At 44.8% G+C, this 24,117-nt stretch overlaps 1 protein-coding gene and 1 long non-coding RNA gene across 4 annotated transcripts in view; one reads left to right on the top strand and one right to left on the bottom strand.

Annotated features, from left to right (window-relative positions):
- The window catches only part of LOC135258742 (uncharacterized), a 15,826-nt gene extending 2,435 nt beyond the window's left edge, over window positions 1-13,391 (top strand). Inside the window, exons 3-5 of one of the 3 annotated variants that reach the window (XR_010331082.1) lie at window positions 1,500-3,026; window positions 4,070-5,013; window positions 13,258-13,391. This is a non-coding gene — a long non-coding RNA (uncharacterized LOC135258742). Of the gene's footprint in view, window positions 1-1,499; window positions 6,045-13,257 lie in introns of those variants that run through there. The other 2 variants (XR_010331080.1, XR_010331081.1) reach the window with 2 other exon arrangements.
- The window catches only part of slc17a8 (solute carrier family 17 member 8), a 24,666-nt gene continuing 7,116 nt past the window's right edge, over window positions 6,568-24,117 (bottom strand). The window contains exons 2-12 of the mRNA XM_064342274.1: window positions 22,995-23,262; window positions 21,828-21,946; window positions 20,372-20,486; window positions 18,860-18,947; window positions 16,656-16,742; window positions 16,108-16,250; window positions 14,568-14,717; window positions 13,800-13,932; window positions 13,299-13,409; window positions 9,757-9,884; window positions 6,568-9,316 (exon numbers count right to left, since the gene is read on the bottom strand). Coding sequence (XP_064198344.1) covers window positions 8,981-9,316; window positions 9,757-9,884; window positions 13,299-13,409; window positions 13,800-13,932; window positions 14,568-14,717; window positions 16,108-16,250; window positions 16,656-16,742; window positions 18,860-18,947; window positions 20,372-20,486; window positions 21,828-21,946; window positions 22,995-23,262 — 1,678 coding nt within the window. The 3' untranslated portion in view covers window positions 6,568-8,980. The remainder of the gene's footprint in view (window positions 9,317-9,756; window positions 9,885-13,298; window positions 13,410-13,799; window positions 13,933-14,567; window positions 14,718-16,107; window positions 16,251-16,655; window positions 16,743-18,859; window positions 18,948-20,371; window positions 20,487-21,827; window positions 21,947-22,994; window positions 23,263-24,117) is intronic.

A 24,117-nucleotide genomic window follows, 5' to 3' on the forward strand; every position in this document is an offset into this window, starting at 1 on the left:
TCCTTGCGCAGATCCGTGCGGCGAATTTTACACCAATTAGCCACATGGTGGCGCTAATCGCTAACAGTTTAAATGCAAAAATTTCAAAAAATATTACTCTTGCCTCATTTGTGGTAGAAATAATAAATCAGTATCAACAGATACGTCTTCTACTGAACGAAAAAAAATTGATGATGAAAATACTTCCCCGAACGGAGAATGACCACGAATGACCAAGAGGGGGCGCTCGAAGCACAGTGAGTGCAGAAATTGAATGGCAGTCAATAGGGGGCATTTCTGGAAGGCATTCTGGGCTATATTTTCTCATTTTCACCAGAAGTTTGTCCGTTTGTTTGTTAATTAGATATGTGAATAGTTTCTGAAAAAAGGGCTTTAATTTGTATCTTCAGTGCCGTCAGTGTGTCATGCACGGGCATGTTAAAAAACTGATTTACGATAGATGCCATTTTGTATAGCTAATTATAAAATCATACTGTTGCTCAACTAGAGCATGATAACGAGAACTTAATGAATGCAAGCCTTTCTTTTTTAGTAAATGCCAAAATAGCTAAAGGCAGTCATATCACCTGTGTGTCTCACACACATTCTTAAGAAGAGGTAAACATGATCAAAAGACAGGTGTTACAACTGATCTAGAGGTCTTTGTAGTGTAAAGAGGGAAACTGCAGAGCACAGACCAGTTCTCCAGTTTTTACAAAATATTATTTACTTTAGGTCTTTGACTTACAAAACAAGTCAAGCTGTGCTTTATAGAAATTATCAAGCATCCAAGCAGAATGACTGACTCAGTTCAGATTAAAGTGGCCATTTATCATTGAGTACCTATGAATTCATTCTGAATGGAAATAAATAAATAAATAAATAAATTGGTTTCTGGTTAACGTGCATTACCTTCTTGATCTTCAAAAGTGGATTATTGCAACACTCCAGCAATCAGTGCAAAACAAGGAACAGAAAAAACAGCATCAGTCTTTTGAATAAATTTCTCCCCAGATGAAAATTTGGAGCAAAAATATGATGCATAATGTCATATTCTGGAGACAGTTTTTAAATGCTGTTACTTACATTGGGCACTGCAGCTGTGTTAAGTTGCTGGAAGAGTGTATTTTGATAGCTGTCTCACAGTCTCTTATCTCCAGATTCAACTGCTAACATTTAAAAGTTAAGTTCTTTCTCATGTAGCGGGATACCTCTTGCAATCTCTCGAAACTCTGCTTAGGTTTTTAAGTGACAGGAGTAGACAAGCCAAGCTGCCACATGTGTAAACAAACCTATTTCTAACTTGTTATCTTAACATTAGAACATTTTTTTGTCTGCTTTCTGAATGATCACCTACTTCTTTCTTCTCTTGTTAAATGTGTCACCTGGATTAGGCCCTTGTGTATATCAAACCCTGTTGACTTTTCCCACTAATGTATTGTTTAACGCTTGTGCTTAGACATGCCCCTTTGTGTAATTCTGACTGTGAGCTGCACAAATAAAGAATGCATTTGTGTCAGTTCCTGAGACACAGAAACCGGCGCTGACACCGAAGTGCGCGGGAGGAGACACAGGCCGAGTCTGGGCTGTGGAGTCATGGGGGCCGGGGATGCATTCCCAGCTTTGGGTCAGTAGGCTGTGGAGTCATGGGGGACAGGGATGCATTCCCAGCTTTGGGTCAGTAGGCTGTGTGATTATGTTTAACGCTCACTCTTTGTGTCACTGATAATATACAGTAGAAATATAATTAATACATCTAGTAATAAAATAAACATAACATAATGATGAGAACAGGCCATTCAGCCCAACAATGCCAGCCATTTTCCTGACTACATTAGTGCTCTGATTACCTACAGACTAGATAGTACCTAACACTGTATCAAGCCTGATCTTGAAAATCCCCAGAGTTTCTGCCTCTACTGCGTGACCTGGCAGGCTATTCCACACATTGACTACTCTCTAAAGGAGCTTGAGGCCATACATCCAAATGATTCTTTGATAGCTGTGATTTTTTTTTTCATAACTCCGGGGTTCATATCTCTGAGTTTGTAAAAACAATACAGATTTATATTTTATTAAGCATGTATTAAAGGTAGACCTGTATGGATTTTTAAAGGCCAATACCAATGCCAGTGTTTGGGATATGCCAAGGCTGACTGGCAGATATTTGCTGATTATATATGTTTTTTTCCACATTAAGAAAGGTACAACATACCTGATGTAAATTGCATGTGAAAAATTATAACCACACCAAATATTGTACTAAAATGGCTCCAGATTCTGCAAAACGTCATACTTAGGTTGATTGATGTCTATTTGACAAACTGGTTCTGAACAAAATGGTATATGAATTCCCTGACCGGCACTAATTACAGATTCAGTGTATTCAACTGAATACTGAGGACACCTGAATGGGTAGAAAATGAAGAAAAGACAAAAAGGTTAAATACATGAATATCAATATTATTTGACACACATTTGTCTTAATTTATCATGCTTGCAGGAGTTGTTTGAACCTTCATTTTAAAGATGTGCTTCACTGGTCAAAACTTTCCTCTCTGTTAATGTCAGGAGTTCAGCTAACGGCCACCAGAGGCCGCCAGTTTCCCTGTGTTTCCTGTGTCTCGTCTGAGTTGATTGTTAGTAATTGTGTAATGATTAATTGGCGTTATGTCTCTCGTGTCTGCGTGGTCTGGTGGTTATCTTCAGGTGTTCCCCTGCGTATTTAGTTCCCTCTGTTGGCTGGCTTTGTTTTTCTATCCTGTTTTGTGTTAGCTTCTCGTGCTTCTAGTACTGTTAAGAATTTACCTGTGTTTGCCTCTTGTGCTACCTGCGTTTTGGCCTCCTGTTTTCTCCCGTGCTTTTACCTCCTGCATTTTGCGTATTTTTGCAAGCCTTTGGGTAAAGGTCTTTTTTTGAATATCATCTGAGCCTTATCTGCACTTGGGTCTAAGCCAAACATCTCCTGGTGACAATTCTGCACAAAGTCAAATCTAAATTCACCCTGCTTTGGCCTAGTGCTGGGCCTTATTTGCTTCCTAAACAAGGTGACAATCGTCATTGTATAGGACATAATCTTAGGCTGCTTCTCTTCAGCTCAATAACTGTGGGCCTACCGGGAAGTGTGTCTGTTATACAGATCGATTAAAAAAAACGCGTCAGAAGTTTTAGTAAGTTATTTTGAAACTTCAGACAGTTATGATGTTTGCTTCAGCAGTACAGTACTTTGTCTGTGCAGTACAGTATTTTTATTATTTTTAAAAAAACATTTTCATTCGTCCTTCTATAAGACGCTGCGCGCACGGTGTTTAGCATGAGAAAGGAAGTGTCATTGTTAAGGTGTCTCTCTCAAACCCCGCGCAAACCCGTCAGCTGACAAACCTCCGCCGCCTGAAAGATCGCCGGGCCGTGCCGGCACAAAGGGGCCCGCGATGTAGAGATTAGGAACAATGCCTTCGCCTCGGACTCCCCCCTCCCTGTTCCCGGTGAAGGCTTTTCATGCCAGCGCCCCGGCCCGCCCGCCTCCGTCAGGTGGGGTGCCGAGGGACACGGAGATAGACGCCGCTGTTTTCGTCTGTCTGACCGCCAGCACAAAGGGTCGCTCAGAATGTGATCCCGCGTGGCAGCGATATGAATATTAAATACAAAAAACTGCCACTGGCGTCGAGGAACGTCGGCTCCTCCCGTCCCGTAGCCCTGGATAAACTCTCGTGCTATTACAGCGCGTGCCAAACTGTGCCTCGGTACCCGGTGATCTTTCTCTACAATGCCCAACACAGAAATGAAAACAGAGGATTTTTTTTTTTTTTTTTTTTTAATGCTGTATGGTTTCTTGCTTTTTGTCTGGGTTACAATTAATTACAAATGGTGTAATCTTACAGTTTTAACCTAGTGGTTTAGTTTTTAGTCAAATTAAAAAAAACACACGCTTATGTTTTCCAGTCTAGGAACAATTTAAATATAGGACATGCCTCCATTGGGGAGGCCACACAAATAGCAGAATGAATTTGCCCTTCGTTTTCTGACCTTTGAGACGAGGTGGAACAGGAGGTCAGTCTGCAGTATGAATGAGTGGCAGTGATATCTGCAGAAACTGCATGATGACATCGAATCAGCATGGACCAAAATCCCTAAGGAATGTTTCCAGCGCCTCGTTGAATCCGTGCCACAAAGAATTCCGGGTTTTCCGCGGGCAAAAGGGGGTCTAGCCTGGTCTGGACTGGCACACGTGGCCACTGAGCGTATGTAAAAAATGTTGAAATTCCACACATCTGAATCAATGTTAAACAGCATTTTCACAAGGGAAAGAATGAATGTGTACATCGTACAAGTGGCGTGTGGACTCGGAAAGTTTGGAGACCAGCGGTCTGGGGTGCGAGCGTTAGAATGTGAACGTGTGCTAGGAGCTGGCAGTCGGGCAGGTTTTATCAGAGCGAGATCCGGAGGTGAAGCCCCTGTGAGCTGGTGGAGCTTCTCTGGAAGCTGAAAGGAGCTTCTCTCTGTAAGTACGGCGCTACTCAGCGCAGAAGCTCCTTTCATCTCTGCTCCCTCTCTCTCTGCACTGTTTTCTTTCCTTCCGGAGTTGAAAGCCTCAGGATGGTGGCCTGCACACGACCGCTCCCTTTCATGTGCGCAGGTGAGCTGCGTCACCTGCCCGGTGTCAGAAGGACCGTTACTCTGAGTGATGCGTGTTTGTCAGAGCGACACTACCCATGGTGCACCTGTGTACGAAACGTGCCCAACCCTGTGAGCTCACCAGTGTGTGGAACTTCTCTCATTTAATTAGCAACGAATAACACTGGAGCTGTCAGTCATAATTTCTTGAGGTTAAAATACTGATTTAAAAAAATGTAACATCTTGACTGTGATATCTGTTGTAATTTCTGCTTCTGCCTTTATGCAGACTGCAGAGCAGTGCTCCCATCCCTGTGACCGCACATCAGGGCAGCTGTGTGATTACTGAGCGTCCCCTTTCTCCCTACAGTGAGCCAGGGAGGAAGCAGAGCGGGCTTTATGACCCCTGCCCACCTGAGGGTGAGTTCAACATAGGATGCACAAGTTCACAAAATGAATATCTCTCTCATGAAAATACATTTGAATAAGAATTATTATTACTGATGCGTTCAATCTCCCACCAATTTTGAAAGCTGGTTATTGCTTTAGTATGGTCAAGAATCATGAGAAGGTTTTTATTTATGTGGTGAACTTGAGGTTTTTCTGAGTAAACTGTGAATTTGGGATGGTTCTGTGGCTCACCCTGATAAGATACTGGGTTGCAGGTTCTGATTGGTGCCAAATGCAGCGGTGCAGAAAGTTGTAGCATTCCCCAGGGAGGAAGGGCTACAGTCTATATCATTTCCCTCATCTCCCCTAACCCTAACTCTAACCTTAATCTAACCCTCATCACCTGTAACCTCAACCCTAACCCTCCTCTCCCCTGACACTCAATCGAACAGCTGCCTGCAATCTTCGTGCAACAACTGTGAATTAACCCTTTGAAAGGTAGGATTTGTGGAATGTGTTTTTTTAATTTTTATTTTTAACTTCCAAGTCAGTGTTCAAGAACATTGCTTTCCATTACCAGCAGTGATTGTGACATCGGCTTTTAGAATGTTCAGTTAAGAACATTCTAATCACATTTGCGCTGTCACACCTTAAAGGGTTCAGTGCAGCAGCACAGCTGTGTAATGCAAGTGAAGGTATGTGGTGGATGCCAGTATGTGCTTTAAATGACTTTTGAAATGTTCTACTACACTTATGCAGCACGTCGCAGTGATGGGATGGCTCTGTGAATGAGCCTGGGGATTCCAAATTGGGAAACAAAGGGGGAAAGAAACACGGTACTACTCTTTCTTCAAAAGAGAACTACACTTATTGTTTTCCGAAACGAACCCTTCCTCTGTGTTTGGAACATGCTGTGATTTCTTACACCCCGCGGTGCCCTTAAAGGTTGCCGGCCCAAAACCAATGAGACTAAATCAAATAATTTGACACGGGAGCAGCGGGCTGCAGGACACTTTCATTACACTGTGTCTGAGCTGAAATGGTTACTCCCACGGGATCGAGTGCCTCTGCTGCATGCTGGGTAATTTTGAGAATAAAACGCTCAGCTCCCACACACCCACACACGCGCGCACATCCACACACACACGCACATCCACACACACACACACACACACACACACACACCCAAACATACACACACATCCCCACACACCCACACACACATGCGCACATCCACACACACCCACACACACACATGCACACACACACACCCAAACATGCACGCACATCCCCACACGCCCACACACGCACGCATTCACACACACCCACACACACGCGCACACTGACTGACTCACTCTCTCACTCACTCACTGACTTAATCCACTACCAAATAAAATACAGTAAGGTGTTTTACTTGAGGGTTAAAAGGCCAACAGAACTGTTTACATTTCATATGCAAAATTGTAATTTTAATAATGACTCAAATTAATTTAAAATGTTGAGTTAACAAAATAACCCAAAAAAGGCACAACAAAGTGCCAAGATGAGTTATTCCAACAGAAGGACGGAACACATTTCTGCTGATTGGATGGGAACAGTACTAAAAAATGAATATATTTTCAGTACGGACAAATAACATGTACAAAGCTGGCATGCCTGATTACAGTAAAGTGCATATTTTAAATCAACAAACTCCCCAAACAACAAAGTGCACTTCAAAAATAAATTTATCCTGTACAAAATAGCAATGATATGTTTTTCTTATTTCTCGCACAATAATATAATGTTCTTCGCTGTTGTGATGTCTTACCTTGAGCAATTCTACTTCATGTAAATGGGAATTAGGTTGCATTGCTTCTTTTAACTGCATTGTGTGATTGTGTGACAATATAACACAAACCAACTTAATCCACACTTTTTGCAGTTTCATACACAAATATAGGCCCAGATTCAATCAATCCCCAAAGGCATTTCATCATGTAACTTTGAGTGGAGAAATCAAGGTTTTTTTTGTTCGTTTGTTTTTATTGCACAATCACGGTGGCAATCCCTAAAATTAACAAAATACTGCACAAAAGTAACAAAAGAAAAACAAAATTCTTTTCATAATTAAAGCTCATAGCTCAGGCTGCTGGACAGCTCGCCCTGTTAAGGCACTGTTCTAGTGAATGGATGCCCCCCCTGGTTCTGGTGTTGAATCTGGGTTGTGCCAGCGCTGACTGGAGCTGGCAGACCCACAGTGTAGGGCACTACCGGCTCTAGTGTCAGCCAGGAACAGAAGGGGTTTAGTCAGCCGAGATGATAGCTTAATTTACAGTGACCCCTACTGGTTGACCTGGCTCCTACAAGCTCAATTGTTGAGCTGCCAACTCTGTGGGCCCACAGCTAAAAAAATGTGAATTGTTTTATTAAAAAAGGGGGGTGCCCAGAGCAATATTCTTTCAGGACACCCAGAGTTCCTAGCTACGCCCCCTCAGTAGGAGGCTGATTCAGACACAGCCTTGGTTTGGAGGACAGCGCGTGCTCGTTCGCACCCTCCCGAATGGAAAATGGAGGCTGCAGTCAGTGCTACAACGTGGGCATGACTGGACCTTCAGAATCGGGAGGATGAAGGGGGAAGAAGCATAAAAGAGCTGAGAGGACAAATGCATTGTGGGTATGTTGAATCTGGGCCTGAAATTTGTCAAATATGGCAAAAGGTAAGCATATCAAATAAGTTGAATAATTGATAATTAGTCCTTTTAAATGTTTATTATTATTATTATTATTATTATTATTTTGTTCTAAAGGCCATCCCAAGTACTTCTTCTAAACTGTGTAATTCACTGAGATCATGTACATTTGAAGTAAAACTACGTTAAAATGGACTGAAATCAAAAAAGAGCACCTAATGAACCAGGACTGCAGTGGAAAGCCATAAGGTGACTTTTACACGTGTTCTCTGCCATGCAATTTTCAAATGGATAGTTATGCAACGCAGAATTAATATCAGCTAAGTAATAATAGGTCTTTTGTGTATTTTTGTCTACGTTTTATCTATGCGATTGCTTTTGTGATTTTTTACATGTTTGTTTAAGCCTTCTGAGGATTCATAACTTGACTAGTTGGGAAAAATATGATATTATATTTCCAAATCTCTTCATTGCATAGCTAACTAATAACTCCTTACTAAGGTTTAGCTAGCATTTCACTCCAATTTAGTAGTCTTCAAATATTGTCTGAATTTAGTTCTGTATGCTTCTTTCCAATCTTTTAATAAATATTTTAATAAATATAACAGGAATCTACTGTGATGTGTAGACGCAAAATTTGTTATTTTCTTATATGTATTGTGCCTAATTTTGTCAAAAACAGAAAGGCAAACTAGTTTCATTATTCAGAAATGCTTTCTCCAACTTAGGAAAAACACAAACCACCTTTTGCAAATTTGCAGAGCTTCAATCTTTTCTCCAGGAGTCTGGCAGTGTTAATTTTCATTGAGGGGGGGAGGGGGAGTATATAATGCATACAGAGGTAACAATGACCGTGTGGTTACCTGCCACCTTATTGGTACATGTTGTTCTGAGTAAGGGTTGTAAAGCTGGTGCTTGAACAGCACTGTATTGGAATTGACCAGCCTTGCTTTTACTCGGTATGTTTCATCCTGTAAAAGAGATTCTTTTTGCTTTTCTAATAAAATGTTATTAATCTGAATTTTGGAACTACAAGATTTACTTTCCAAAGGACCAAATTCATACATGACCAATAAAACAAAAACAGAATAACTCTTTTGGGGGAGAAACAAAACAAAAACAAAGATTTGTCGTAAAATCTCTGATCGGTGTGAGCTTCAATTTCCCTCATTCTCAAACCCTTGTGGTCTGGGGACATGCCTTTTGCTATTGGTTAGGCAGGAGGGGGGACTTCGTACTTCGTTTTGATCATATCCACCAGGGATGAACTTTGCCCTCTGGGTTGTCCTCGAACGCAAGCTTGGCCAGAGTGTTCAGCGGTGGGCCTAGAAGCTTCCGTTCTCTTGGTGGTACGAGGGCTCCTGCTCCTCCTGCTGCGTGGTGACGCCCCTCTGACTCCGCCATCCCTGCTTGCGGCCGCCGGCGCTGGCGGAGGTGGCGCCGTAGGACGTCTTCTTCCCCGCGGCGAGGGCGGATTCGCCCGTGAGCTCGGTCTCCTCCGCCAGCTCGTCCTGGTCCACCAGGCCGCACCGGTCGTCGGCTGCGTCCTCAGGGTCCGCCCAGTCCTGCTTCTCGCCCGACGCGAAGATGGCGTAGAACACGACCCCCGTGTAGTGGACCATGGCCGCGATCACGAAGACGTGCTGCCACTCCAGACGGGTCTGTGGAACGGGGGATGAGGCGGGGTGACAGGAAGTTAAATCTGTCTAATCTACTGAAACCGCAGTTAGTCATTTGCAGACACTCTTATCCAGAGCAAGCATCAAACGTTAGTGTCAGGGATTATCATCACAATACACAATAAAAAATAACTATCATTATTTTGCCTTTACTGACAGGTTGAGAATTGCTCTGTGCTTACAGCAGGCTTGCAAGAGAAAAGAAAAAAATCCTGCACACTTTTTGAGGCACTACGGTACATCAGAATTGCAACATTTAAACAGTCACTGAGTGAGCAGCCCACCTTTAGCTCATGAGTGAGTAGGCAAGTACACGCCCACTTCAAACCTTGGTCTGTAAAACGCTGCACTTGGGTATTTTCTGAGCAAAGACGAAAAGCGAAAACGCAGTAAAGGCCTAGAGCGGGGCAGTGCGGAGGCACCTTGTGTTTGGTCAGCGCTCCGACGATGAGCGGGCACACCATTCCGGACAGCGTTCCCACCCCGTTGGAAATTCCCATCAGGATGCTGGCGTAGCGCGGAGCGATGTCCAGGTGATTCACGTTGAAACCTGACCGAGCAGAAAATAAATCCTAAAAAAGCGACATGACTGTGTGATATAAATGAATAACAATCACTCCAAATGTGAAGTCAACCTTACTAGGCTGATTTTTATTTTTTATTAAATTGTATTTTTTTTTTGTAATCAGCCCAATAGGAATTTTATGTATATTTCTACCACATCTTAATACACCAGTAATGCTGTATTACCTGAAACTGTGTTCCCATAAACACAACTCAGAAATATGTTCTTTTAACTCAGTAAACCTTTTGCTAAAATAACTTCATATAAAATTTATAAGCAAATTAAATCATGTGTTTCAGTTTAAAAAGCACAATGGAGCAATGGTGTTTGGAAGCGGTAGCTCTCTGGTCTGTTTGCAGGGCCTTGGATGTGACAGTTATAGATTTGCATTTATAGATTCACATTCATCTGCCATTGTTTCAAGCGAGAGGTGTGTCTAGGTAGCTGCTGGCATTTGAATCTATTGGAAATCAAGAATGCATCGAGACAAATTTGAGTCCCTTTCATAACAGACTTTCATAACAGTCTAGCTTTGCAAACCGAATAGCATCCCCGCGGCTAAGCTACATCACACTAAACATATCCCAGAGTTTCTGGATTCTTTTGTCATTCTTTACCTAGTAACCCACAAGGCTGACATTTGGAGGCGGAGCCTATCCTAAGATGCCGGGACCCGATGGCCGACCGGCAGAAAGACTGTTGAGACGGTCAACAACGCAGATCACCAGTCATTTGATTCCCTGGCGCAACCTGATAATATCGGCGAGCCAGATCCCACAAAAGAGTGCGAGGAAGGGCAGCGTCAGTGGGCGGCTTCATCAGAGCGCGATATGAATTAATGAAGCTCGGTGAATACGGAACAATGCCCGATCAGCTCGGGTCAGACAGATTAGCAGATGGCCTCAGAGGTGCCTCCAAGGTGTCTGAAAAGCCTCACATGGACACAGGTCTCACTCTATTAACCAGCAGAAGAGTAGGAATTCTGGAATGTTTAAAAAAATTTTTTTTAAATGTGTTCTAAATCTGGTATGTTCTAGAACTCCACGGCTTTCACTTACCAGCAGTGATTGTGACATCAGCATCACAATGTTCGGTTGAGAACATTCTAATGACATATTTGTGATCGCACATTTTAAAGGGCAAAAACACTATGCCTTCAGTATAAAGGCATTAAAAGACGGCAAAAGCCTTCTCCAAAACGACCGGTCAGTCAGTGGGGGCGGGGGGACTCATTAATACATTTAATTTTTGGGCTGCTGGATGGCTCATTAAAGCAGCTGAGCAGTTAATACCAGTACACTGTGGGTTTAAATTTAAAATTTAAAATTTTAATTAAAATTTTTTTTTTAATTTTAAAGCCAACTGTTATTAACCTGTGACTTATATTACATTATGCTACTTATATAGGAATCAAACCATGTAAATAAGTACCGTATGAACCTGCATCAACATAACCAATAAATAAATATCATTTCAATAGAAAACATGGAATGTACGTATTTCTTCTAGAATGAATAATTTAAATAGATATTTTACTGATTGTTACAGAACCCTAGATGAGATGTGAATTTGGTCCATTCTGAGAACTTCTGCACACAATAAAGTATTCAGGCTAAGTACACGCCTGCCACAGAGAAAAAGCAGCTGCATATTTCAATGACAGCAGGTGCAGACGTGTTTTTATCCACCGCTCAAGGCGTGGCAGTGTTTTTCCCCTCTGCACCCAGTCAAACGGCACAGAATGCTCTCCTAAGCATCTGCATGCTTTTAACATTTCATCAGGCTCGAACAGTTCTGTCTGGAATTCATATTCAATATCAACGTCAGATTAAATTCTTTTGAGAACCACAATAAACGTCACGCAAGACCACGGCTTCTGAAATCTGACCCTGGCATGCCAGGGCTGGCGATGCCTCTAGCCAAGCTATTGTAGCATCGACTGTACGTCATGTCTGACATTAATAGCACATGGAATTGCGTACGTGTGTGTGTAACCAGAAGTCTGATAACTAGGTAGGGCACTTCGCACTGTACCACTGAATTAATTAAGTGGGGCTGTTTCAGATAACATGTAAAATGTGAGCTATGAAGATTTAAAGCAGGCCTTCTCAAATGTTCATCAGATTAATTGTGCCAATAATCTCAGTCCATCAGTCGCTTACCAACCTAATCAGGAACGTAAGAAGAATGACGACGCGCTGTTTGTGTTTTTTGACGCTAATGATGTGTCAGATTAAGTGGGGGGTGTATTAGACAATTAAAATGTCTACCAAACACAGAAATATATTTTTTTCTATGGGGAAGTGTGAAAAGTTGATTTAGAGTGTTAGTAATACAGTGTAGCTAAAGCCAGAAAAATGAGGAACAAGCAGTAAGAGCGTGCATATAGAAAACAGGAGCAGCTGTCTATGACACGGAGAAGTTAAGCAAAAAGTCCCGTGGTATACATTGTGCAGTTTAATGACTGTCTGTTGGCTTGCAGTTTCTGTCTCATAAATTGGTGGTGATGAGTACTGTAGTCAAGTTCAGAGTTGCAGCCCTCAGTCAATGCCTGAACTAGAACCGAGTGGGAGGTTTACTACGTCCAGACTGAAAACTTTGGGTCAAAGATCCTGACAGCCTTCAGAATTTGTGAGCTGGCTGACTGAACCACATGTTCTTTTTCAACCAATCAATGTTTTGATGTTCTGTGGCCTGTTCTGTTACTTTAAAAAAAATGTATAAATTTTTTATAAAAAGATGGTTTATTTTACCCTCTGTTCTGTAACCTGTTGTGTTCAGTAAGCCTCCACAAGAACAGCTCTCCTCTTGGTTATTGAAGGTCCCATGAATTCTGCATTCCCAGCCTTCAAAGCGCTGAGATCGTACAGACCGTTATTATTTTTTGCACGGTGAGGGAAAGTCATTTCACAAAAACCATTAATGTCCTCCAAGAACCTCCTCCTGCTTCTTCGGAGCACAGCGCTGGTTGTGCAGTCCATCATTCTGAACAAAACAAGCCCTACTTGAAATGGTACTCTGCAGTACAATATCTGAAATGAACCACCTCAGCCGGGGGTGGAGGAATTAATATATTTATATGTTTATTTTTTTTAAGTTGTTTTTGTATGTCTTATGACTGCATACGCACAGCTGTTTTACAAGTTGTTTATGTTGGTCACAAAGCTCCACCCCTTGAGCCTGGTTCCTTCCCAGGTTTCTTCCTGTCTGTTACCAGGGAGCTTTTCCTTGCCACTGTTGCCTTAGGCTTGCTCCTGAGGGGGGGTTTAGGCCAAGGTTGTCTGTGAAGCGTACTGTGACAACTGTTTGTGAAATGCGCTATATAAATAAATGGATTTGATTTTTTATTTGATTACAGTGCCCCCTGATGGAGGAGAGCGGAAGCACGAGGGGTCTCACCGGAGATGGCAAATCCGCTGAAGCCCACGGCAAGAACCAGGAAGGAGATGGCCACGCCCCTCGTGTGTGAGAACCCGACGACCAGCAGCAGCGTAGCCTCCATCCCGAACCCTGCGGAAACAAGGTTTCTACAAAACACCGGCATTTCTACAGAATACCAGCGTTTTTACAGAATATCAGCGTTTCTGTAAAATACTGGCGTTTCTACAAAAAATCGGCGTTTCCACAGAATATCAACATTTCTACAGAATACCGGCGTTTCTACAAAATTATTGTCTGTGAATATCAATAAATATTAATGTTTGTAAATGATGCCTTGTTGATCAATCACAGTATGAACGTGATGAATGTAAAATGTTGTGTTATATGCACCTACGTCCTCTCCAGCCCTCCTGTGAAAATGCCCATTGGCAGTTTGGAACAGTGCAGCAGCACCGGCGGTGAGTGAGGGGTAAAATGCCCAGGCCAGCGCCCCGCGCACGCGCGGCCCGTCCCGCCTACCTCCGCAGTTCATGATCTTGCGCACTGTGGTGGTGGAGAGGATCTTGCGGCTGCGCAGCAAGTCGGCGAGCTGGCCGCCGATGGGAACGACGATGGTCATCACCATGTGGGGGACCGCCGACAGGAGCCCTACCTGCAGGACGAGGAGACCCGCCCCCAAACCCAGGCCGAGAACTCATCATCTCCTGCCGCCCCCAAACCCAGGCCGAGAACTCATCATCTCCTGGCGTCCCCAAACACAGGCCGAGAACTCACCATCTACTGGCGCCCCCAAACACAGGCCGAGAACTCATCATCTCCTGCCGCCCCCAAAACCCAGGCCGAGAGCTCATCATCTCCTGCCGCCCCCAAAACCCAGGCCGAGAGCTCATCATCTCCTGCCGCCCCCAAAACCCAGGCAGAGAACTCATCATCTACTGGTGCCCTAAAACCCAGGCCGAGAACTCATCATCTACTGGTGTCCCCAAACCCAGGCTGAGAACTCATCATCTACTGGTGTCCTGTCTCATGGTTGAAGCTATAGTCACTTATCCTGGGCAGGGTCACGGGGTGTGCTGGAACCTATCCCAGTGTGCATTGGGTGAGAGGCAGGTGTACACACTGTTATACAGTATGTCAGTGATATACTTTGCTCATCTTGCTGAAATACTGTAGGTGTTATATACGTAGCTCACCTTGCTGATATAGGTCTTACGTACTTAGCTCACCTTGCTAGGTGTTGTATACCTAGCTCACCTTGCTGATACAGGTGTTATATACCTAGCTCACCTTGCTGATGGGGAAGCCGAAGACTTCCTCGAAATAGGCAGGCTGGCTGATGAGCAGCAGGTAGAAGGTCCAGCTGCGGCAGAAGTTGGCCACGATGATGGCGTACACCGGCATGGAGGTGAAGAAACGCCGCCAGGGTGTCTTGAACTTCTGCGGGGTGCACGTGGGGGCGGCGGCGTGGGGGGGGAGACAGGAGTCAGGAGGTTGGGGAGGGGAGGAAAGGGAAGTGGGAGCTGATAAAGTGGCCAATTCCTCAAAGTTGACAACGTATGACACAGTCTGCCTGCCCTAGACACACTAAGGACACATCCTTTCCTCGCTCCTTAGCTCCACCCAATGGAGGAAGCATAGAAAGGACCTGAGGACACGAGGACAGAGGAATCAAGGAAACATGTAGTACCCAAATGGAATGACCTTGCTCAATCGGTCATGCGATAGTTTGACGCCACGGTTGATGTCAACTGGACTCGGTTTTGTGGGAACATTCCCAAAACTAAAACCACACCAGACCGGTCAGTGTGTACAAGGCCTTAGACTGAGCATGGATTCTGATGTAGATTGTGCAGTCCTTCTGGGCCAAAATACATTCGAAATAATCTGAACAACAATGAAGATATTTATAAGCAAATATTAATCATCTCGTGCAGCTAACAAAAAGATTTGAATAAAAATTGTTATTTTCTAAGACCACTAATGTGTGAGACAGGTGGCAGACACAGTTTTTTTTCTTCTCTTGTAGGATGACCACGGAAAATCCATGAATTATACAGCAGTTTAGGAGCGTTATTTATAGGACAGATAGAGAAGGCTCATGAATTATGCAGCCACAAGCTAAGCAGTGGAAAAAAATGTTTATTCATGTAGAGCAGTTCTAATGCAAACTCGCCAGAATCCCACATCACTGAGCCCCCCAATGTTGCTTGTGTTTTCAAGGGGGAAATTGTTAAGACAAAAATCAAAACCTGGTGAAATCCTACCTCATGTGAGGACTCAGTATTATCGTTTTAGCAGGGGTGTACAAGTAAATTATATTCAATTACTTACTGAATTATGAGGAATTTTGGATATACATTTTGGAAAAACTAATTTGCTCTTGTATCATTAACAGTAGTGATGAAGGTGATTAAAAGATCTTTCATAAGACTGTAGTACTTGTAGACTTGTAGTTCAGACACTTGGCATTTGCAGCCAGCGCTTCTCCGTTTCCTGTTAATGCTGCGTACGCGATCACTGCACTGAGGCACGGGTGTAGTAGTACCCTCTGTAGGGATTTTAAAAGGTGCAGCATTGCTAAGGCTGGACAGGCTCAGGCTGCTCTGACTCGGCCCTCTGTAGGGATTTTAAAAGGTTCAGCATTGCTAAGGCTGGACAGGCTCAGGCTGCTCTGACTCGGCCCTCTGTAGGGATTTTAAAAGGTGCAACATTGCTTGGGCTGGACAGGCTCAGGCTGCTCTGACTCGGCCCTCTGTAGGGATTTTAAAAGGTGCAGCATTGCTAGGGCTGGACAGGCTCAGGCTGCTCTGACTCTCGGCTGGCGTACCTCAGTAGCGCTCATCAGGCTGACGCCCTCCCCGATGGAGGTCTCGATGTAGGTCCTCTCCTCCTCGCTGATGGTGGGGTGAACAGCGGGACTGTCGTAGGCCAGGATGAGCCAGAACATGTACCATATCATCCCAAAGACCCCTGGCAACAAATCAAAACAAACCAAAGTACCGTATCATCCCAAAGATCTCAGGACTGGACTGAGACAGGAAGTCAATATAAGGGCTGAGCACTCTGTGGACCCGACGGGAGAGGGAAGGGGGGCGGCGGGTTTGAGAGCTGGATCAAAGTGAAGGTGCCCTGTTGACCTCCACTATACTCCTCTTCAGCTCTCTCATTGTGTACACAGCGGGTGCTCCACCACTCTGGAGAACAGCTGGGCGTTTTAGTGGGCTTCTCTCCTTAAAAGAGTTCAGGGCTGACCGTGTGTTACCACGACTACGTACACCGTACGTTACCACGACTACGTACACCGTACGTTACCGTGACTACGTTCACCGTACGTTACCGCGACTGCGTTCACCGTACGTTATCGTGGTGGTTTACCGTATATGTAGAACACCGAGGACCACCCCACATACTGCACTAGGATCCCAGCCAAAGGCATGGCAATGACTGCACCTGCGTAGGACCCTGAGAAAGAGAGAGAGAGGGAGGGAGAGGGAGAGGGAGAGAGATTTGACTTTTTGCGTGCGTCATTACCTTTGAATACTTGGCAGGATTGTCGCACCCGACACCACCAGTGGAAATTAGCTTATAGAACAGCAATTGCAGAACACAAACACATTGAATCAATAGCGCTACAAAAATGTCAGTGTAAAAAGGTATCAAATGTGGGATTTTGTAAAATGAAAGTACTGACAAAAATTGAGTATTGACACTTTAAGCTAACTAAAATGCACAGATTCCATACGGAGATGTTCTGAGATCATCCCCATAGAAACAAGCACTGCATCCATTACCCGCCCTCTGAGGTACTGTTCCTCCTAAACAGAGACACACATTCTTCAAGATGTTAAGTATTAAATGTATTATACTGTATTTGAATGAATATTGGTCAATAAAGCTCTTTAGAAAATCAAATCTGTATCTCTTTGCTGCAATGAGTGACTGTGTTTTTTCAGAAAAAGTTCTGGTGCGATATCTCAAAATGCTGTATGTTATATGCAATTATTTTTCATACGTATAAATCATGAGCTAATGTAAAACATGAAAAATTGATTTATGTGAACCTACATCAGATAGCGACAACTGAAGATACAGTAGTTTGACAAATACCATTCAGATAATTCACTGAAAAATCAGTTCTTTGGATCTCTGGTATTTTTTGAAAATATTCTAACTTATCAGCAAGTCAGCACTCTTTCTGTGAACATAATTAAGGCTTCAGCAGAAAAGGTCACGTGTTCTTATGTCGTCCAATCATACGACGGGATGGTCAATGAGACAAGAGCAGAGCGTCCTTCCGGAGAATCGAATCTGAAATTCTCTGAGCGCAAGTCTGGGTTCCCGTGCCTTACTCGGCATAGATGTATCGGACTGTGGCGAGCTTTTCAAAGGGAGCGGTCACCGGTGTGCGAGGAGCACCCTTGCGCAGTTTCCGCGGGCGGCGACCGGGGTAAAATGACACTTTGCGTTTCAGTGGAAAGAGCCCTCTCCAGATACAGCGAGTGAATAATTCAGAGGTGATCTCCATTCATCTGCGGTGTCAAGAGGGCTCCGAAGCAGGCGTTGCCATGGAATCGGCTTGTCAGAAAAGACGACGGACTAATGAGCTTTACATAAGCAACGGTAAACATCTGCAACACAACACAAAGCCCAGCAGCCCCTCATCTCAGGCTCCTAAAGCTGTATTTCACACCGGTAATTTATACTGGAAGAAAAAACCTCCGTCCAATCAGCATTGCGGTACTGTGTTGCATGTATATCAGCGGTGAAAAGTCATGTTACGCGTTTGTGAGTCCCAGAACTTCCTGAGGCGAGTCAGAATGGACACCCTGCTGAATAGGACTGTGACAAACAGCCTGCAACCTTCCAGTTAAACAGCAGCTTTGCTGCTAAATCTGCAGACCAATTTAATATACATAATATACATTCTAACACCATGTATTTGAATTAGAAATCCACATGCTGTAGTTATCACCTCAGCACTAGGGATGTGATACTCTTTAAGGTTCCTCGCCTATTTACTGAATTTTGTAATTTGTGACTCTGTGACTGAAATATGCTCCTGCTTTTAACCTCTGCTCTGCTGTTTAATTACTGTTACACTGCTGTCTCATTCCCCATTTGATGTCTGTTTTATGTCAGGTGTCCCTTGCAAAAGAGATTTCAATCTCATTGGTGTTTTCCGCGTTAAATAAAGATTGAATAAAATAAAATAAATGTAGGCTCTTCAGTTGTGTGACCAGCTTACGCACTTGTTCTTATGTCTCTGTGATGCTCCCAGTGGTTTGAATCCTGTCTGTGTCAGGGTATACCTTTCCTAGTGTGTGCCTTCCCAAATTCACAGAGGATGCTAAAGTGACAAGCTGCTCCTGAAATGATGACTGCCCATTTAAAATCAGGGGGAAATCAATAGGGAATTCCAAAACAGTCCTTTCAAAATAATCATGCATTTTTGCACCACAAAGAGCAAGGCGGTCAGTAAGGGAGAAAGACCTTTATGATGTGAGGCATTCAAACAAAGTCTCTTCTGCAGTTGACTGACACGATCAAGAGAAACGCTGCAGAAAGGCAGAAACACTCACCACAGAAGGACGTGGTTGCTAACCGGCTTCTCTCCAATGGCGGCGCCCACTTGCTCCACATCCCATGGCATGCTGGGTAGGTAACCCCCTGTCATGTGACCCCCAAACGGCATCGTCACACAAAAATAACAACCTCCACTCACGGCAGCCGAGCTGGTGCACATTCAACATACATCATAATGTTAAGGTTTTAAGACAGAAATGAGACTGATCTGAGTTGAGGAACATTGCAAGCATGGAGACTGAGAGGCCTTCATACTGCAGCCAATCACAGACTTTAACTAATTTACTGCAGCCAATCACAGACTTTAACTCATCACAGCAGAGAGGATGATTGTGTGCAGTCTTTACAGTGCAGCCAATCACAGACTTTAACTCATTACAACACCATCTCAGTGGGGGTTTTCCTGGTTAAGTAAGGGTTAAATAAAATGAAAGTGCAAGGATGGACCCCACAGTGCAATATTGATCTCTACTGTGGCGTTGTGCTGCAGGGTGGTGCCAGTGGCTTTGGCGTCTGTGACAGATTGGAGGTTTGGGGGGGGGGGGGGTGTTGTGACAGTTCAGATGACAGCTCCTCAGCTTCTCAAATGTCTCCTTCTGACTCTCGTGTGCGCAGGCCTGACATGCGAACTGCACTGTGATAACAGGCAGCCAGAGCCGGGTCCAGGGTTTGAGTGGTCCTGAGCAGGGCTGGATGGGCGATCCGTGTGGAGAACACAGCTCTCCGTGCTGAACAGTCCATCTGAGACCAGCCGGAATTCTAAGCCGGTTAAAGCTGTGTTTTCCACACTTCTAGCTGGTCATAGCTGATTAAGCTAGCACAGTAAACTGGTGGTCAAACTGTTAGACTAGTTGACTATAGGATGCTCAGCTGGTGAACACCTGGTTGACCAGCTGATACCAGGTAGAAGTGTTGAAACACAGCGTAGACCAGCTTGACCAGTTTAGGCTGGTTTAAGCTGGAATTTTCAGCAGAACTTTACAGCCCAGGTTTTAAACCGGCTGCTCTACTGATCTAACAATCAATCAACAGTGCTGCCAACCTTGTTCCTGGAGTTCGACCATCCTGGCGATTCAGCAGACCTGAATCTGCTAATTAGCAGCTCAACTAGATCTCTAACTGTGGAATGAGGTGCGCTTTCTTAGGGTTAGAGTGAAAACCTACAGGACAGCAGATCTACAGGAACAGGGGTGGGCAGCTCTGCTCTAGCTGTTGAATGAGGTGTGTGCTTTGTTAGGGTTAGAGTGAAAACCTACAGGACAGCAGATCTACAGGAACAGGGTTGGGCAGCCCTGCTCTAGCTGTTGAATGAGGTGCGCTTTTTTAGGGTTAGAGTGAAAACCTACAGGACAGCAGATCTACAGGAACAGAGTTGGGCAGCCCTGCTCTAGCTGTTGAATGAGGTGTGTGCTTTGTTTGGGTTGTAGTGAAAACCCACAGGACAGCAGATCTTCAGGAACAGGGATTAGAAGCGTCGGAGTGAAAGTGTGCTGCGGCGGTAGACTGACCTCCACCAGGCCCTGCAGGACGCGGACGAACAGGACGCAGCCGTAGTGCACTCGCGCTGCCGAGGGGATGAACATGTTCAGCATGGACGTGAGGAAAATGGCCGCTCCAAACACCCTGGAGGAGTGGAGAAGATGGCCGTGCGTTACCACGGCGAAACATGCGAGAAGTGCAATTACTCAGAACAGCAAGGCACCGTTAAAATAAAGATGTAAAAAGAAGTGGCAACCAAGCTCCCACCAGTTTAGGATGAAATACAAAGTTCAGAGTTTTAAAAAATGCCTTTCTCGGTTGATTGAACATACTCAGTTTTGACCTCACACAACAATTAAACTGGGTCAGAAGGCCTTTGGGCCAAAGCCCAGACTAAATGCCCAAGCAGAATGCGTTGTGGCCAGAAGTTGTGCCAGAAACCTAAAACTCAAAAAAAGAGGAAATTCTGCTTTAGGAAGTTGATTCCTTCATTATTTGTGCAAGAGTTCTCCGTTATTCACTCACACAGCACTCATATGCACTGCAGCTCCAGTCTGGGTCTGGAACTTGCAACCTCTTGGGTTGAATGCACTGCTCCCCCAGCTGAGGTTGGATCCATCCCTGCAGCCGTGGCATTTCTCCGAAGCTCCTTGTGTCGGCCCAAATGCCGCGTGTAAGTGACACTTGTAATATGGTGGCGCGGAGGGTAATCTGAGCCTGGATCTTTAATTATTAACACCGAGAGTGGCGTGTCCTGTTCCCCCGTGAAGCTTTTATTACGGGCCTCCTATCCTCCCATCAGCCACGGGGGCGGCACTGGAACAACTTAACCCTCACCGTGCCGGGTCCCGCTCCCACAAAAAACCATATCTCGCAGCAGAGGGGGATGAGTCCTGTCCCAGGAGAAGGGCTTCATTTGGCTAAAATCAAAAGCTTCATTAACCGCTGCGTATGAATACAAATCTTAGCATTTATGAATGGCGGCTGTGCACACACACACACACGCTCACACACACATACTCTCTCACTCACACACACACTCGCCCACACAAACACACACACCCACACACACACACACATGCACACACACACATACACACACACACACACACACACACATATACACACACACATACGCACACACACACACACACAGTCTCGTACTGCTATCCTTGTGGGGACTTTCCATTGACTACATTCATTCTGTAACCTCTAACCCTAACCTTAACCCCAACCACTACATGCGTAACCTTAACCCTAACCTTAATCTAATTCTAACCCTAACCCTAACCCTAAGTCCTAACCCTAAAACAGCCTCTTGACTTTGTGGGGACCAGCAAAAGGTCCACACAAAGCATAATTTTCCTCATCTTTCTATCCTTGTGGGGACGTTTGGTCGTTTGATAGTATTACAAGTTCACACACACACACACACACACACACTGAGACAGCTCAGTTGAGAGAGAGGTGCAGAAGCGCACTCACCTGTTGGCTGCCAGCTTGTTGGAGATGAATCCGCCGGGGATCTGCGTGACGATGTAGCCCCAGAAGAAGGAGCCGTGGATCAGGCCGACCGTCTCGGGGTCCCAGTTAAACTGCGCCGGCTGCAGGAAGCAAAGGGCCTTCAGTCTCAGCAGTGGCTACGCTAACAAACAGCGCTCCGCGCGCAACGCTGAGGTAATGTGTGCTATGATCTGCAGATGCCTGATTTTAGTTAGCAGCAGGAACAGCCACAATTAAAGCATTAGGTGGGCTGGAAAACATCAGTAAAGCACAATACTTCCACAACATTCAACGGCATTCAAGAGTTAGGGGGTTCCCTCGCATCCTGGCTAAGTTCCCAGCCCTGCCACCTAATCTTCCCCTGATTTTAATTGGTTAAAAAACAGTTCTGTCCCTGTTGTGTGGTGAGTGTTCTGGCACAATATATATAGTGTATATGTGGATGGATATGGATGCGCATATGGATGCGTGTGGGTGATTCTCTCATAAGTAGCCCTCCTCTGCAGCTCCCAGCACAGGAAATTACAGAGAGAGCCGTAATGAGCAGCCGCTCACCATCTTCCATAAATGAAGCCATTAGTGCTGTCGACTGAGATTCCCCCAGATGACAGTGATGAAACGGCCAGCTAATTTCTCATGAGCACCACCAAAAAAAAAAAAGATCTCTTGACCCCACAGCTTTTTATTCTCAGAGGCAAAATGAGGACTTAACACTTACGCAGTCGACTGTCATGACCTCAGCGGACAACAAAATATAATTTCTGGGGTTTGTTTTCAAATAACAAAAATTCTTTTTTCAGAGTGTTTCACCTTTCACTGAAAAGTTCTGCAAAGCAGACATACTGTACTTCTGATGTACAAGTGTCTACAAAAAAATCAGAGGGACTGTGAAAGATGCTTAAGGAGAAAAAAAAATCAAAACTCGTTTTTAATGGCTATATTTTAAAGGCTACAGCCAACCGAAGCAAGAGACAGTACATGTACAGACAGCGAAATAATATTTGCCATGAAAGCCATGACTGATGAAGTCTTGGAGTCTGCAGGAGTCTTCAGGAGTCTTGCTGGCCTGTTACAGCAGATGAGACCAGCCGGAACGTGCCGGAACCTTTCGGTTGCTGACTGAGTGCCAGGACGAGGGCGCTCGCTCACCTGCATGACGGGCGTCCCGTTGATGTAGACGGTGTTGTTGTTGACCATCTCCACGATGGCCACGCCCAGGATGCAGCGGATGCCGAAGGAGATGCAGAAGCCCAGGCCGCTGAGGATGGCGATGATGTAGCGCTTGGGCGAGCCACAGCAGCCACAGTCGAACAGCGGGGCCCGGCGTTGGGCCCCCGCCGCCCCCGCTGCCACCGGACGCCCGTCCTCCGTCAGCTCCAGGACCTCCTCCTGCTCCACGTTGGAGCCGTCGATTTTCCTTCCAAGCAGAGACGGGCGCCAAACTTTCAAACTGTCCCCCTGTTTGGTCGCATTTTCTCCAAGCCATGGCATAGGCCAAGACTGCATGTGTTTTTTTAATTCTAATCCTGTGTTCTAGAACTCCACTGCTTTCAGTTACCAGCAGTGATTGTGACATCAGCATTAGAATGTTGAGTTAAGAACATTCTAATCACATATTTGCGATCTCTCACCTTTAAGGGTTAAAAATGTGCTACTAATTGGCAAAGGATGGGTTGGCGGCGGCAGGAGGAACCTGTTATTAGTAAAGGTGGAAAGTCCAGGGGTCAGAAAGTAAAAGTTCTGCCATGTGTTTCTTCCTCCCATGAACTCATCCCATCTGATTTCACGAATTAGTTTGCACCTCTTGGCCAAAGAATTGCACTAATGACCAAATCTAGGTGATTGGAATTAAATACTGGGGAGGACTTTTACTTTCTCAACTTGGATTTTCCACCTGTAGTTATTAGCCTAGTTTCTGTAATGCCACTTACTTATATGATTCCACATAGACATAAGACACTATACCAGGTCTCCATAGAGGCTCCATGTCTGGGACTTAGGTTCCAAAAACAGGCCAACTGAAGGACTCCACAGCAGATCATTGGTGTTAATCACAGACACTAGTGGGGTTTATACCATCACCACACAAGTCTGCTTCAGCTTTCAGTTACGCTGCTGTCAAGTGGTGTCAGATTTATGGTCTACATGAGTTCCCCACCAGGAAGGTCCACATGAAAACCTTAGTATTCTGAATGAATAAAACATTAGGAAATCAGGATTCTAGATGCAACACGAATTGGCCGAGTTGTCACGCAATCGGTCCAACATGGTC

This window comes from Anguilla rostrata, chromosome 7, assembly GCF_018555375.3.
Source record: "Anguilla rostrata isolate EN2019 chromosome 7, ASM1855537v3, whole genome shotgun sequence".
Taxonomy (NCBI): Eukaryota; Metazoa; Chordata; class Actinopteri; order Anguilliformes; family Anguillidae; genus Anguilla; species Anguilla rostrata.